We start from the raw sequence: 16,677 nt of genomic DNA on the forward strand, positions 1-16,677 counted from the left end.
TCAACTCATTCAACCAAAAAAACTGGAGAAATGAACAAATTATAAAGGAAATTTGTTCAACTCTTTCATCTCCTATTTAGTGGATGAATGAGTTGAATACTATTCAACCAATTTTATTCAACTCATTTTTTTTCAACTCATTCATCTCTAGTGCAACCATTTCCACCCTCAGTGTCAAAATTTTAAAAATGTTAATTACATCTTTGGTCCTTCTAAAAGATATAAAAAAATAGTGCAATTGTGCAAAGGTATTCAAACCATGTTCTGTAAATTAGATTTGAGTTTTTGCGCATCACATGTGTTCATTGTTTGTGATATATATAAGCAAGAATATGCACCATGTCAGATAAATCGAATTATATATGTCAAATGATACATCATTCCAACAAAATTCTCAAGTCAAATGCCAATGCCCAACCTAAACTTCTTCCCAATCCAACTGGTCTACGACATGCAAGGGACCAAAACACGTGTCCAATTTAAACGTTCCACTCTTGCGAAAATGACACCCTAACTTGAAAAACAAGGTAACCAACCAGAACTATACACAATCCCTCAACCTAAAACAAGAACTCAATCCAACAACAATGCATTTCTCCTTCCAGCTACTTGTCTAACGCATTTACCTCCCTTGTCCTGATTTGAATGTGTTGTCAAGCTCGGATGGTCGCGACGGTATGCTCGTCAGAGTATTAACTCCAAAAAAGGTCGAATCAAAGGAAGGAAGAGGAGTGTCGTAATCGATTCCATAGATATCTTCCGAGTCTCCGCTTCGTTCTGCGGGTTTCCATTGAAGAACAAGTGATACCAACACGTTGACCACGTGACTCATGTCCGGTCTCTGTTGCGGTTCCCTGGCGCTACATTGGTTGGCAAGCTCAGCTACTGTGTTGATACTTCGAAGTGTCTCTTCGTTGAACTCAATTGTTTCGTCGATAACCTTTGGGAATGAGTCTTTATTGATGTACATTCTCCTAAACCATGTGGCAAGATGCACTTCTTCCTCAGATCGCTTATCATCAAGAGCTTTTCGACCCATTAGTAGCTCCATGAGGATGACTCCAAAGCTGTAGACATCAACCTTTGTTGTAACTCTTCCGGTCACTGCAATGTACAAACATAGAGATTTCAATATTTTCCTTTGGTGCATGAGTTTAGTACAAGTAACAACAAACATAATAAGCATATAAAACCATACCAGCATATTCTGGTGCAAGATACCCAAATGTTCCAGCAATTTTGGTCTCAATAGATTGTGCGCCTTCTGGTGCAAGCCGGACTAAACCAAAGTCAGCAACTTTGGCATGCATATCGTCTCCAAGAAGAATATTAGAAGGTTTGAGATCTCTATGTATGAAACTCTGATGCGCTAAAGTATGCAAATACTCTACTCCTCTAGCCACGTCCAATGCAATAATCAACCGTCTAGTCCACTCGAGTGGACTCAACCCTTCTACCTGCCAGTGAAAAATATGCCTGCTTAATGTCCCTTGCGGCATGTACTGATAGACCAGAAGCCTCTCATTTCCTTCTAAGCAGTATCCATGAAGAATCACTAGATTGCGGTGTCGAACTCTAGTTAGAACAGCAATCTCTGATTTAAATTCATCTAAACCTTTTCCACTTATAATCGAAGGTTCCATTCTCTTAACTGCAATCTTTGTTCCATCATGCAACTCTCCCTTGTAAACAATACCAAATCCGCCTCTCCCAACTATATTCTTCTCGTCGAAATTATCTGTAGCATCCCTCAAAACTTGTATCGAGATGACAATATTCCCACTTTCCCCAACATGATGAGCGTCACTACCACTGAATCCACTTTCACTTCCACCACCACACAAATTCCCAATTGTAATCTTGAGTGCACCTTGGTCATCACCACGTTGTTGTTTAGGATGCATCCTACGATATTGCTTCTTTTTGTTGACCAAAAAGAAAATAGCAAATCCGATAAGAAGCAAACCCAACAAAATACCAATAACAAAACCAATCATTTTCCCAGCATTTGCTTTCTTGCCGCCATCCCCGCCGGAAGAACAACCCTTTCCTATGTCAGGATTCCCACTCATGTTTACAATAACAGTTGGGTTAAAACCCGGTACTTTACTACCACACAAGTGATTATTGGAAACATCTAGAGTTTTCAAGTTGGTCAACTCAGTGAGCTCTTGTGGAATAGGACCGGTAAGGTTATTCCGAGAGAGATTGATAACCTGAAGAGACAAAAGATTATGAAAACTCGGAGAGATAGTGCCGTTGAGTCCCATGTTTTCGAAGTTGATAACAGTGATGTTACTTCCCACACATGTTATCCCTAACCAGCTGGGACTTTTACTACAAGGATCATTACCTTTCCAGCTACTGGCAAATTTCACCGGGTAATCAAATGCTTTAACGATCGAAAGCAACGTGTTAACACGGGGATCACAAGGAGTACCTGGAGTATCTAAACAGAAACTATTGAGCCCAGTCAAATCAAGCGTAAGGTTATTAGCCTTGAAGCTTGGTGTAGGTCCTTGAAGCAAGTTATTGCCTAATCCCACCTCAGAAAGAGATGTCAACTCCGTAAGAGAGGACGGTACAATACCAGTAAGCTGATTGTCCCTAATGTTAACAACTTTAAGAGAGACATGACCAGAAAAGTCCGGGATGGGACCAGAGAACTCGTTTCTATTCAACCGTACCTCAATTAAAGCAGTCATGTTTTGCAGAAATGAAATTGACCCACTTAGCTTCTGGCCGTTGAGTGACAGAATCTGAAGTGACTCGTTGAATCGACGGAATTTCACCAACAAGAGAATTAGTAGACAGCTGCAGAGTGTTCAGTTTAGGGAACGTTTGTCCCCAGAGCAAATCCGGGATCGTCCCGTTGAGACTGCAGTTGGCAGCGGAGAATATTAATAGAGCAGTCGCATTCTTTAAACTCTGAGGGATTTCCCAGGGACCAAAGGGGTTATTATCCAAATACACTTGCTGAAGAGACGTCAAATTAGCAAAGAAATCAGAGTCGATGGAATCGAAACCATTGTCGTTAAAACAAAACTTTTCCAAAGATTTCAACCCGGCAAAACTAGGAATCTTCCCTGTGATTTTGTTGTGCATGACCTCGAAAATCATCAAAGACGAGAGGTTTTTGAGATCAGGAGGTAACGTTCATGAGATTCCTTTATTCCCGATTTGAATCTTAGAGATCCGGTTTCCGTCGCATTGTATGGACGACGACCACTTACAAGGATCCGGATCGGACCAGTTGAGACTTCCAGGTAACTTGAGGGATCTTTTCAGAGCTGTCATGGCCGCCGCATCAGGACTCGATTCCCCGTTCACCAAAGCGATGAAACAGAGCAAAAGGATGAAGCTTTTTGCAATGATCATGTTTTTCAACTGAGAAAACAAACGCAGGAGGACTTGATTCAGAGACGGGTGATAGATTAGGGTTTAAGCCTTCGGAGGGGGAGACAGAAAGACTTGGGAAACCTTTTGGGCGGAGATTTTCTTCTCCTTCTTGAATTGAATGAGAAAGAGAAAAACGAAACGGCGGATTTTTATTTGGCTTGCTTTTTTTGGAAATATTAAATTGAGTTAAGCGAGGGAAATGCTAAATTTACCTTTTTATATAGTATATTATATATCCCATTTATTTGTTACTTTTTTTGTGTAATGAGATTTGTTTCCTTTCAAACTTATACAAGACTAGGATCCGCCATGAGCGAGTTTTAAAATTATTTAATAAAATTAAAATTGAAAAATATAAAAATATTTTGTTGTAAGTGAAATATATTTTCCGAAAATAAAAAAAGAAATATTTTTAGCTAAAGAGAAGTTTTTACTTTAATATACTAATTTATATTTTAATATTATAAAATTATTATTACAATTCTTACAATAACCTAAAACTAAATTATGGACTACCAAAATATTTTCAAACATTAACCATTATAAATATTATTATTGTAAAATTTCAAAACGTTCAATAACTTATTCACAAAATATTTTACATGCAATCAATCCGTCAAAGCATCATCTTAATAGCATCCACATAAAATTTTACTATATGCTTTCACTAATAATGTGTTTTTACATCCTAAAAATTATATTGTTGAAATACGCTCTTTATCACCACCTATAAAATGTATATGTGAACAAATTAAACAAATTTTTGTCTCTTTACTTTCACTTTGACGTAGTTTTTTTCACTACTAAAATTTGTAGTGACAGTTTGCTTAACCACTAAGCTTGTTTACTCAAAAAATATTTTGGATGAAAAACTGAGAAAAAAATATCTACACGATTGCAATGAGTTTATGACCAACCCAATAAAATTCGAGAAATTAAAAGACAGCTAAAATTTAAAAATTATAACCAATATGATATAGGAGTCTTAGATAATTTATAGATATAAAACATAAACTAAAATAAAAAAATTCTAAAAATACTACAACATAAGAAATTTAAATATTTATTTGACAAGGGATGAATAAATAAAAATCTTACATATCTTTAACTGAAAAATAAAAAAGAAACTCAAAATAATATGGAAAAAATTATTTTAAAATATCACAAATTTCTAATAAGAAAATCAAATTTAACTTAATAATATAACTAAAATCTAAAAATACTACTACATAATTAAATTGACATATTAAAAAGAAATAATAAACAAATATTGATAGTAGGTAGATTCGTCATCCAAAATTGTATATGACAAATAGAATAAAAGTCTTTACCATTGTTTAAGTTGCAAAGTTGTAATTTGGGAACCCAATATTTTGGTAAACTATGTTAGACAATGAAAATCAATGAAAATATTAAAATAATACAGTATCTATTATTCATAGATGTGAAAATAGTGAGATAGGTGGAAGTAGTCGAAGATATATGTGTAGCAGTATATAAATATTGTACTTCGACATTGATTTAGTTTGTCTACCCATATATGAAGCATAGTTAAATCCAGTCTTATATGAGGTTCATCTGCAAGTGTCTTTTCGATCATAGCAATTTGATCATCACTCATGATACCCCATTTTCTTTTGTTAGTAAGGTTTTCTCATCTTGCATGGTTTATATTTGTTTTTTAGTAGTTCATGATTTTCTAGCGGACTTAAGGTTTTGATTTGATATAGGATACCACTTAATATAAAATATTTATATAATAATACATATGCTCTATTTCTTGACGGTGATAGGTATATATTTTCTTTTTGTTCTTGGATTAGTTTTTTTTTGGTATATATTTTTTATTTTTTTCTAGCGATTAACTTAGACATGTGTTAAAATCTAAGATCATTAATTTGACTTATGTTGCGATCATGTTAAGCATTAATCTGGACACATGTCGACATCTTATCGATACAATTGACATGTGTCATGATCTCGTTATTGAATAACTTTGACATCAAGCTTTACATAATAAGATATGTTAAATACTACTATATTATTTACCAAAAATAAAATTGTATAGATGCTATATTGTGTTTGTTATAATCTGAAAAGTGTATACTGTTTTGAAAGAAAAGTATTTGGGCCTATTCACCCATCTTAAACCAATCAAAATACAACTATAGGACATGTCATATTATATTCAAAAAATAAATCAAAATTAAAATTAAAAGGCAAACCAAAATAAAGAAACAAATTGTGTTGTTTTTAATTTTAATTAAAGAAATTATGTTGGTTTGAGTTAATAAAAAATGTTTAGTATTTAGATGTTAAAATTAAAAATTAGTATAACATAATATTATTATTAATAATTTTAAAATTAATTAATCTATAGAATTTGTTTCCTTAATTAAGAGAGGATGAATAAGAGAGGTTCACCGCAAGGGATGAACCCAAGAATTGTCCGTTTTGAAATTTGAAATGCTCCAAAAAAAAGTATATCTTTATATTTCCCTCGTAGCAAATATTTTGTCTATTTATATTTAACCAGTGCATCTATGCAGCCATTACTACTAATAAAATGGACAATTTGAGACCTTTTAACTATCCACCTCAGCAAAAATGTACCATCCTAAAATCTTGCCACATAAGCTCTTTAAGTGGATTAGTTTTCACAAAATCGTGTGACAACCTTCTAAAAACTCTTTCTCTCCCCTACTCTAAATCCAAACGGCATCTTAAAATTGCGAATTGAAGTAGAAGCGTCATGTACTTCCTCTTTAAAACCCAGAATGACCAATTCCTTTTGTGATTCAGTGATTGCCTTACCTCCATCGGCCCTTCATCTTACAAGTTCAGGTAACTTTCCCTTTAACAAAGTTAGGTTATGCATCATCTCTTTCATATGACGGATAGTTCTATTGTTTTAGTGTTTATCTGACTAGAGTTTTAGTTTTTATAGTTTGGGGCTACATTGTACCGAGAGAAGGGTTGGATTCGATACTCCTACTCTTGAACTGAATTTACCAAAAAAATAGGGCTGTAGCTAGATTAATTAAGAAGCTATCTAGCCGGTGATCGCGAGAAAGATTTAGATCTCTCTGGTCGATTTATCTGCTTACCGAGTTTCTTACATCTTTTATTTTAATTTTAAACCAAAAAAAAAGGTAAGGTTTCGTAAGTAATATTTTCGATAACCCCATATTGTTTTATTCAAATTTTTGATCGAGCTGCTGCTATTGAAAAACAATATACTCTATGCTTATTTCTTAATTTGTTTTGCTTCTCCTATTTTGTTATAGTACATGGAAGCGTTTTCAACATATGTGACGGTGTAGAAGGATGAAAAGAAGAGACTCACGCACATCCTTTTATTGTCTTCCCCTATTGCTTAAATCATCTTTCCAAACGACTTAATTCCATTATTTGCATAATTCTTCTTTGCTATGTGACTTAGGCTTAGTATTTTCTTCATTCCAGCCTTCGGGTCAAAGTCACCATAGTCACATCCAACTACTTATCAATGAATAGATTTCGGTTTATCTTCAACAATATGTAAATGCGGATGAGGTGCAAATAATAAAGTGCAGAAAGTAAATAACACAAGAACTTTGTTAACGAGGTTCGGTTTTTCCTACTTTCCGGGACCACGTCCAGATTTCGATTCCACTAGAACAACAAAGCAAATACAACCTATTCGCAAACGCGTAAATCAAGCACAACCCTCTTAATTCACCGTTCTGTTCTATAACATGAAATCTTAAGGATAATTCTCTACCCTTAATTAGACTAACACCAAGCCTAGATTTAAACCAAGATAACCTAATCTTGGGCTAAACTCCCTCTGAGCCTAGACTTCATATCTTCAACTCTCTTGAGCAACCTTCACACACACGTCACACCGACGAACAAAGAAGCTTGAACAACCCAAGCACCAAACCGCGAAACTAAGCCGCACACCAACACAGAAAGCTCTCTAGGATTTATCTTTATGCCTCAGCTCTCTTACTTCTCTAGGACGTGGCCAACAGCTCCTTATATACCCATCAAAACTTCCTAATCACCATAGGAGAAGATTTCCAAATTCCATAAGAAAAATATTTTTTCCTTTTTGCTATTTTATTTTTCCTTGTAAAACTCCAATTTAATCAACCAAAGAAATAATAATTTTCCTCTTCAATCCATCCTTAAACCGTCTTTCAATATTGCCTTCTCAAACCTTCTAGAAACTTCTCATACACATAAAACAACGGCAATCATGTATCACGTCTTGTATCACACATACACTAGTTCAGACAAACCAATACATCTTCATTCTCCCCCTTTTTTACTATGCTTGTGAACTCATCAGTTCAAACACTTAAACATCATCACCAAACACATCTTCACAATAGGCCATCCACTTATTGGAGAGATTTATCAAAGCAATCACTCCCAAAGCATCCATTTTTGTTAGGTGATTTTTGTTCTTCATTTTATAATTTTGTCTTGATTGTATGGTGATTTCATTTCCTAGAAATCTTCGATTGGGGAAAATTTTAGCTCTCAAATCTTATATATAATGCAACCATATTAATGAAGATTCATAATTTTACTCGAAACTATTGATATAAAATATTGAAATAATGTGATGATTAACTCTTTTACAAGTTACAGTCGATAACTTGATTTACTCTTTGGTAAGTTACGGTCTATATTAATGATCATGGCATTTCATGGATTATATTTCCCTCAACTTGGAACTAATTGTTGCATAGAGTTTGGTTATATAATCATGATGCTGGTAGTCTATTCTCTTCGGTTTCACTAGAGGGTTGTTTAGTCAGTATTTATGATACATCTGTGATTTGGAGTAATTTAAACTATACATCTGTGATCAAGAGCTTATGGTACAACACTTTGTAGCTATATTTGGAGTAGTTTGGGAGTTAATAATGAGCTTACACTTGGGTTAAGCTAATAACGAGAGTGGCTATATAACAATAAGAACTGAGATCCAAAATTCTGCTATAGTTTCGTATCTTATGTATATATTTGATTCAAATATGCATATTTATAATACCTACGCGCACACCTGTGTATGTTATGTTATCAAAACATTTGCTGCAACAGTCATCTAACTTTGAATTAATTACTACCTCCGTTACTATATGGGTACAACCCTGAAGCTATCATGTTCCCTAATATTTTTTAAGCACACAACAACATATTGTTCAAATTACTACTAATAAAATGAACAATTTGAGGCCCCTTAAGCTGTCCACCTCAGCAAAAATCTACCATCCTAAAATCTTGCCACATCAAACTAATATTCTTTTTTAACTTACTCATTTATTTCCAGCCAGGCTATGAACGTAAAGACAAAAGGAACATTAAAAAAAAAAATGCATATTGTATCAATATTATCTTGTGAAATTAACTATCAAACACTAAAGATTAACTATCAAGTATAATGAAGCTTAAGCTTTTAAAGAACGTTAACGTAAATGCCTCTCCTTCATTCACCAGTGTTGTATTCCACAAGGACCACAACTACAGTAATTTCGAGATCAAGGCTCTTCTTCTCTTTGGGTCTTAGCATTGTATTATGGAGCACAATGATTGAATATGTTGAATTCTGTTATATAGCAGACTATACTTTAACTACCTATGAAGATATATCTACGAAGAGCTATCAAATATACGTTTTCGTTGTGATTTTGTCGTTGTAGTCAACGTATAGTGCTCCAATGAAATTCTTGAAAGGGTAATTATTTTAAAAACGGTGTAAACGTTAAAATCTCTTTTCCTTATCACAATTTGTAAGTTAGAAGTAATACATCGCATATTTTTCCATTAGGCCGACACATCATATTATTATTTTCAGATTTGACGTACCATATATTTTTCATAGATAAATATTTCGATGTTTTAGAGATTTAACAATATGGTAGGTAAATTGCTTTGTCAACTATAGCTCTGGTGCCTTGGGGCAAGGTTGTATGGTTCAAGCAAGCTGTGCCACGTTTCTCCTTTATCACGTGGCTGGCGATGCTAAGAAGGCTACCAACAAAAGATAGGCTTCGCGGCTGGGGACTTAATGTCACAGCCGGCTGTGTGCTCCGCTCTGCAGGACTGGAGACCCATGATCATCTATTCTTCAATTGTCCCTACTCTACCTCAGTTTGGAAAGACTTTGCTTCTAGAATTTGGCCCTCTCCCCGACGGAACTACACTCCATCTCTTATTGGATCTTCCAAGCCAGGAGCCGACCGCACGCTCAAGCTTCCACCATCCTCAAGCTCATCCTTCAGATGTCGTGCTATCATATTTGGCGGGAACGTAACACCAGGATCTTCACCAACATCTCCTCTCCGGTGGCTGTGCTTCAAGCCGGAATCGATCGAACAGTTAGGGACAGGCTCCTTTCTATCCCTGGCTCCTGCTCACTCTCTTCATCGCTTCTTGCTTGTTATTTTGGCTGTATTTCTTTCCCTTTCTAATGTTTTCTCTCGCTTTCAATAAGTTGTAATGACAATTGTAGGAACTAGGTTTCCACAATGAATTTGTTTAAGGGGGGAAACAAATTCAATAGAGTTATCTCTCTAGAAAATAGATCTAAGCCTTGGAATTAAAAGTAAAGAAGTAGAACTCAAAAGAATTAGGGTTTATTGCTAAGAACAAGAGGAGAACTCAATTATTGTATTCGATTTTGGATACCTTACAATGGAGAAGTATCCCCCTCTTTATACATGCTCTAAGATTACAATATATATTCACTTTCCTTATCGGACGAAGTGAGATATGGAAAGCTGCCTCATTGCTTCATTCGGCCGCCGTGCCGAAGTGGAAGTCGGCTCCTTCTTCTTCAAGGTGACACTTTGGCCGAACTGACTTCTCGTTGACCTAATCAAGCCCTTAACCGGTTTCCCGGTTAACTAATCAATTAGTATTTCTGGTTTAGCTCGGTATGTCGGGGGTGCTGAATCCCGTACCAACAATTAATCCCCCCCCAGTTCCGAATATTCGAGATTTAATTCGAATATTTCGAACTATGGGAAGAGAATATCCGATCTAATTCATAAAAAATTAATTGATTTTACCCGGATTCTCGCGTCATCTCGCCGCAAATTGTCCAGACGGCACGTGTCGTTTACATCACATCAGTTAGCCCGGAATTCGAAGAGTCGCATAGGTCATAATTGCTCTGCGTAGGGTTGCCACCCGCTCGACTCTATAAATACGCCTCCCCTTTCGTCATTTCTCATTTTCTGTCTTCAACGAAAGGTAATCTGCTCCGATCTCTCTCCTATTTATTTTGTTAGTCCCGATTTTCTTCCGCACTCTCCGAACTCAGAATATGGCAAGCACATCAGAACCCATCTCTTCGCCAGAAGTCGAGGGCGAACAGCTAATTCGTCGATCTTCCAAGCGGAAAACTCTCGACCCAGAACGTACCACGCAGATCGGCGAGTCGAGTAGATCGGCTTCCGAAGTCCCACCACGCCTTGTTCGCTGTTCTGCAGGAACTTCATCTTCACAAGTATTACCGCCGCCATCAGTTCGTCCTGAAGAGGAAAGCACCGAACTAACTCAAGACGTACTGTCACAAGAGGAAGATCGGTTTGTTCCCTTAGGACTCTTGATCGAAGATATTGATCCCTTATTTAACCATAAAGGGCAGATTGGTGGCGAAAAGAGTTTGAGTTCGTCCAAAACCGTGAACGACATGCTTAACTCATGCGGTTTATTCAACAGCGAAGTCACAATTCTGATTCCTCGAGAGGACCAACGCCCTTGGAACCCTCCGGAAGGTTACATATGTCTATACGAATGTTACTTTACCGAGTGTCGCCTCCTATTCCCAATCCCTGCGTTGATATCGCTCTACGCCAAAAGACGCAGGATAGCGATCTGCCAATTCGTCCCCGGAGCTATTTGCAATTTTATGGCTGCCCTCACTATAGCAGCCGAAGTCGGGGTTAATATTGGAGTTCAATGTTTCGAACAGCTATCCAATTTTAAATTATCAAAGAGTTTACACCGCTGGGAAGTGAATATGAGGCCGGCGCACAATTTCCTCGTCGGCAAAAGAGTGAGCAAATTCCAGAAATGGATGAACCGCTACTTCTATGTCCGCGTCGATCAGTACTCACTCGCTAACCCATTGGGTGTCCATCGGAGAGTGTGGAATGAAAATCCTGGTAGACTTTATATTTTCAGCACGTTTCAATTGACTTCGGCACCTCTGACCAGTTTTAACTTTGTCGTGTCATGTTTCCAGATCGTCCGTTCTGCGCGACGCGGCTAGCTCCAAACTACCATCCCGTCAAAGACGCTCTATTAACCGGAAACAATCGTCAGTGGGAGTTCATCACCCGTATCCGTGTTGAAACAGCGATGGGCAAATCCAGGACGACATTCCCAAGTTTTGCTAGGTCGCTAGGACGAACTGCGGAACCTACCGGGGCACGTGTCCTTGAATCGGACAATCTCCGGATAGTTCGCCGTGACACTCAGGCTGCCATTGAAGCTGATATCGACCCATCTCGAGGTCGAACTGAAATCGATCCCATCCCGGACCAGACCGAAGTTGATCCTACTCAGGATTCTGGAGAAAATGTCAACACAGTCGATGTCGCGGAAGAAGATATTCTCCCTTTGGCCCTAGAAAATGCCAATCTTTCGACCGAGGAACAGGATGTCCCGCAACTTGAAGCTGGATCCAAAAGAAGGAAGAAGAGAAAGAGGCAAACCGGAAAAAACCCAGTCGCTGAGCCACAACCGGTAGTGAACCGTAAACGCTCGGCGGAAGAAGCTGGACTGGAATCTGCCGATCGATTTCGCCTGGAAAGGAGAAATGATAAAATAGATTGCTTCTCCTATCATTACTTCGGCGACTATCCTCTGGTGACCAATCGTGAAGCCTCGGGCGAGCTCTTCCGAACCCTGAAGACCTCTAGTCAAATCCTTCCGTCGGCGGACGATCTTGAATTTAAACAGGCATTCCTTGATGTCGCAGAGTGCCACCTAATGGTATGCCTTATCATTTCGTTTAATTTGCTTGAAATTTCCACGGGTGAACTGACATATGTTCTTCGGGTTTACAGACTGCCGCCAAGATGAACACGCTGACTCAATTATACGATAGGCGTGTCAAATCCAGTAAGAAATCTGGATTGCAGCTCGAAAAGGTGAAAGAATGCGCAGAGCAAATCCGGATTGCCAGCGACGCCAAAGATGCGAGGATCAAAGAGCTCGAGGCGCTTGTTGCCGAAAAAGACGGCATCATTGCCAGCTCCGAGCTGAAGATTAATGAACTGAATTCCCGAGCGCTTACTCTGGAAGAAGAGAAGAACGAACTGCAGGAATCGTGCGACGGGTTAAAGGTTCAGCTCAACTTTGAAGTCAAGAGACTCCGGCGGGATCGTTGGGAGAAGGTGGAGCGAACAAAAATGAAAGCGCAGACTCGACTGGATAAGGTTAAGGCCTATCTACTCGAACAGGAGAAAATTCGTCCCCTGGAGGATCTGCTAAACCAAGCTTCCGGGATACAGGAAACGGTACAATATTTGGTCGAAAATGGGGCCATCATCCCGACGGAGCAAATCAAGGAGATTGACGAGAAAAAGGCCGAAGCTGAAGAGACTGTCAAGGCGATCGATGTCCTTGATCTGGATGAAAAAGATCTCAACATGTCCCCGGATCAACTTGGCTATGGATTTCTCCCCCCCGGAACGACGGCTCCAGAGTCCGTCCAGTATTTGCACGGTTCCAATGCCGATAGCTTTCAGGCCGATTTGACCGGTGCTTATGATACTTAGCTATGATTTTCGTTTCCTTCTCTTCTTTTTCTTTTGTCGTTAACCTCGCGGGTTTGAATACCCTTGTAAAACATTGCCGACTCGCTCGGCCCATTTTCTCTTTTAATTACCGAAATTTTATTTTATCATAAAAGGAAAAACTGATAAAAAAGGGGATTTTCTCTTTTAATTCGCATTCTTACCATTTGGCACGGAAAGTTGCCATTTTTAAAAAAAAAGGGATTTTCATCCCAATACCCGTATAAATCTATCCGGTGCTGCCTACGGGTGAAACATCCCAAGAAGAACTCTTAATCAAGACAATGTCAAGCTCGGTTAGCAGCGTGGAATCCCCGCTAGTTGGTAACGATGTGCCAACGTTCTCGAATGCCGAAGCTATTGAACGGGGAATGACGTATTACCCGAACATCCGCGCTCGCTGGATGTTGATGTTCCACGTCAAACCGGAAGAAAGGCGCGAACTGGAAGAATTTCTTCATGATGTGGAAGATCGCCATACGGAATATCGCGATCATCTTGCCGCGTCAGAACAGGTACAGCGAGATCAGGTACTCAAACTCGAGATGCTGGAATCTCACCCAAAGGATTGGATTAGGAACGGGTTCGACAAGATAGCTGCTTTGCCGCCATATCTTGTTGCGTACTGCGACGAATGCCGAAGGGAATCAGTTCGGAGATCGACGCATATGGACCCTGTCTTGATTGGTGACTTCATTCCCGGCAACGTTAAGCCGTTCTACATTAACCGGCATGCAACCGGTGCTGAACTTGCCGAGGCCGACGCCTTTTTCCGTCAGGTAGCCACTACCCTCTTTTCCTTTTTGCTTTCCTTACGAACGATCGAAATTTGTCTTCTTCGTACTAACCCGTTGTTGATTTTGTGTTTGCAGATTGAGGGTACGCACCAAGAGCTGACTCAAGATCTTTAGTACTTTCATATGAAGAAGGGCAGGATCGATCGACGGCTGAGGACTCTGGAGTCCGAGATCGCCCTACTCAAGGCGAAAAGGAAAAGAACTACTGACCTGCTCGATGAATCCGAACAGAAAGCTAGAGCATTGGAGACTCGTCCCGAGGAATGGGAAAAGACTGGGTTGCAACTACTATGGCCGATGCCGAAGCGACTCAAGACGAGCATTCGCGAGATCGCTGCAAATGGCGCACCAGTTCGGAATTAGGATGTTCCGTTTGATAATAAGATACAACTGCAATATAGCAGGCGAACTTGAACTTTGCTCGTTGTAAAATCTCAATAAAACTTTTTCAGTAATAATAAGAGATTTATTTTGCTACTTTATTTCCTAAAATATGCCAGAAGCGAGACGTCTCCCGGCTTACATCGGGCAATCTTAATTAAGTGACGGTAGACAAAATCGATTAGCGCCTCAGAAACAGTCTATGAATTTTGAACGAAGTGTGTTTGATCGGAGAGCGAGATATTGGGCTCGGCTTATCTCCTTTTACTTTAGTTCAGTAGCCGGAGTGCGAAATTATTCTCTGGGTTCGGCTTACCACACCGTCCGAACTAAAAGTTAAGTGCGAAATAAATACTCTGGAACTAATAGATACTTAGTCCCATTCGGGCTAAGGTATACGTATGAGTATATAGTTTTTTTTTTTTTTTTTTTTTTTTTTTTTTTTTTTTTTGGAAAAATTCCCTTTTTCCGTTCTGGAAATAATGAACGTGCTTTATTAAATGCGCTGCGCGGTCTTTGAGAATTATTCTCGGGACCTCGCGAAAATCACGCTGCACTCTGATTGGTGGATTCAGCGGCGGTTACTTCCCGTAATCCTGTATAAATAGGATTGAGAGTTTGGGAGTTCATTCTAACTTCCACAACTTTCCAAAATATTGAGAGAAAGAGATGGTGACTACTCGATCTGCGTGGCTAAGACGGGCTCTGGAAAGGTTAACCGCTTCGTCGAGTGGTTCCAACCAAACTGAATCGTCGGATGACTCCTCCGCCCAAGAGGGCGTAGAGACTTTCCAAGTACGCACAACTGTCCCACCTGTCGACATGGCGGGTGTAGAAGGGAGCCTCGTGTGCCAAGAACTCTGAAGGTATCGGGCTTGCCGCTATAGGCTGGGGGCTCACCTTATGGCGAGACGTCGTAGACTGGCCGAAGTCTGTCGGCTATACCGTTTGGACGGGACTATTCAGGTCTTGCACGAATTAATCGCCGAGGGTTTCTTCTTGGAGAAGTGGCGTATGACCGGACTGCTTGCCGCGCGTGCGGCGTGCCAAGAACTGGTGGCGAGTATGGAGGTGCCTGTCCTTTTCGAGGACGACTGTCAGCCCCTCGAAGATACCGCGCACCCGTTTACCGTGGATATCTGGGCCTACCGGGCTTCCGTAGAAAGGTTAAGGCGGTACGCCAATTTCCTGGAATCGGCTGGTCCGGTTTTCCGTGAGAGGCACCTGGTCGAGGGCCCGTGCGCTTTCCTGGAAGACTTGGTGTCAAGAGGCGTTGAAGTTCCGAGGGAGAGACTGGATGCCCTAAGGCAAGCTCGTCAATTCTTGCGAAGCGAACTGGATAAGGTAACAGTAGAGGAACCACTGGCGGACGATTTGTCAGGTCCGCGGCCTCCACTTCGTCTACTGGACTGCCCCAGACAGTGACGGCGAAACCCTGAACGCTTCGGATTTTTTTTTTTTTTTTTTTTTAGGAGAGCTCAGTCGTTGAAGGGGTTTCCCCCTTTGCGTCTCTTTTCTCTGTTTTCTCTTTTGTGTTGGTCATCGCTCCAAAGCATGTAATGGAGACTGACTTATTTAGAAAAACTTTATTTTAATTGGAATTATCAAACCATGTAAGAGAAAATCAAATCCATGGTCGATATTTCGTACATCGGCTTGCCGCCAAACTGAATGTATTCGAATAACAAGAAGAAGTTTTTCGACCGGAAAAAACTTTATTAATATATTGGCTGCATTCGCTATATCTTTAACAGATAAGGAATTGCCTACGTACCCCGAAGTGGGGATCAAGCCAACCGTAGTTCGTAAAACAAAAGAAAGATAAATGGAGTTCGGAGTCCCGAAAACTCCTGTGTAGGATCGTAACAGCGACTTAGCTATAATAACGTTTCAAGTGGGCTGCGTTCCACGAGTTTTTGATCCGTTCCCCGGCCATGGTCACGAGTTCGTAGACGCCTGGACGAACCGCTCTAGACACGAGGTATGGACCCTCCCATCGAGCGCCGAGCTTACCGGTGTTCACTTCCTTGGTGTTCTCAAAAACTTCTCTCAGAACTAGATCGTCTTCGTTGAAACGTCGCTGACGAACAGTCTTATTATAGTATCGAGCGGCTGCGTCTTGGTAATTTTGCACTCGAACTAAAGCTTTATCGCGCAACTCCTCGGCAAGGTCGTTGTGGTCGACCAGCATTTTGTCATTGAGTTCGGGATTATTCACCATCATAGTACGGCGAAGTGTCGGGAGTCCTGCTTCGGCCGGGGCAAGTGCTTCGAGACCATATGTGAGAGAGAAA

At 39.8% G+C, this 16,677-nt stretch overlaps 2 protein-coding genes, 1 long non-coding RNA gene and 1 other non-coding gene across 4 annotated transcripts; 3 read left to right on the plus strand and 1 right to left on the minus strand.

Moving 5' to 3' along the window:
- Window positions 1–323: 323 nt before the first annotated feature.
- Window positions 324–3,542, minus strand: LOC104778892 (receptor-like kinase TMK2). Its single transcript, XM_087502819.1, has 2 exons — window positions 1,199–3,542; window positions 324–1,104 (listed from the first exon to the last, which is right to left on the minus strand). The coding sequence occupies exons 1-2, from the start codon at window positions 2,703–2,705 to the stop codon at window positions 623–625; spliced, it is 1,989 nt and encodes a 662-aa protein (XP_087358945.1). The 5' UTR covers window positions 2,706–3,542; the 3' UTR covers window positions 324–622.
- Window positions 3,543–6,108: 2,566 nt separating this feature from the next.
- Window positions 6,109–6,926, plus strand: LOC147946780 (uncharacterized). The gene is made up of 2 exons (XR_015587462.1): window positions 6,109–6,243; window positions 6,687–6,926. It is a non-coding gene; the product is annotated as an uncharacterized LOC147946780 (long non-coding RNA).
- On the plus strand, window positions 6,422–6,522 carry LOC147946781 (small nucleolar RNA snoR109). The gene has a single exon (XR_015595711.1). It is a non-coding gene; the product is annotated as a small nucleolar RNA snoR109 (small nucleolar RNA).
- A 3,797-nt stretch (window positions 6,927–10,723) lies between the features above and the next one.
- LOC147946782 (meiosis-specific protein ASY2-like) lies at window positions 10,724–13,187 on the plus strand. Its single transcript, XM_087507251.1, has 3 exons — window positions 10,724–11,567; window positions 11,648–12,399; window positions 12,474–13,187. The coding sequence occupies exons 1-3, from the start codon at window positions 10,724–10,726 to the stop codon at window positions 13,185–13,187; spliced, it is 2,310 nt and encodes a 769-aa protein (XP_087363377.1).
- The last annotated feature ends 3,490 nt before the right edge of the window (window positions 13,188–16,677 follow it).

Source organism: Camelina sativa, chromosome 3, assembly GCF_030686135.1.
Source record: "Camelina sativa cultivar CO46 ecotype springtype chromosome 3, ASM3068613v1".
Taxonomy (NCBI): Eukaryota; Viridiplantae; Streptophyta; class Magnoliopsida; order Brassicales; family Brassicaceae; genus Camelina; species Camelina sativa.

Bases quoted from the DNA above. Each gene is read 5' to 3' on its own strand.
- LOC104778892 (XM_087502819.1), bottom strand. From the start codon at position 2,705: ATGACTGCTTTAATTGAGGTACGGTTGAATAGAAACGAGTTCTCTGGT. The intron at 1,105-1,198 runs GTATGGTTTTAT...TGTACATTGCAG, and splicing joins TCTTGCACCAGAATATGCTG to TGACCGGAAGAGTTACAACA.
- LOC147946782 (XM_087507251.1), top strand. From the start codon at position 10,724: ATGGCAAGCACATCAGAACCCATCTCTTCGCCAGAAGTCGAGGGCGAA. The intron at 11,568-11,647 runs GTAGACTTTATA...TCATGTTTCCAG, and splicing joins AGTGTGGAATGAAAATCCTG to ATCGTCCGTTCTGCGCGACG. The intron at 12,400-12,473 runs GTATGCCTTATC...TCGGGTTTACAG, and splicing joins TCGCAGAGTGCCACCTAATG to ACTGCCGCCAAGATGAACAC.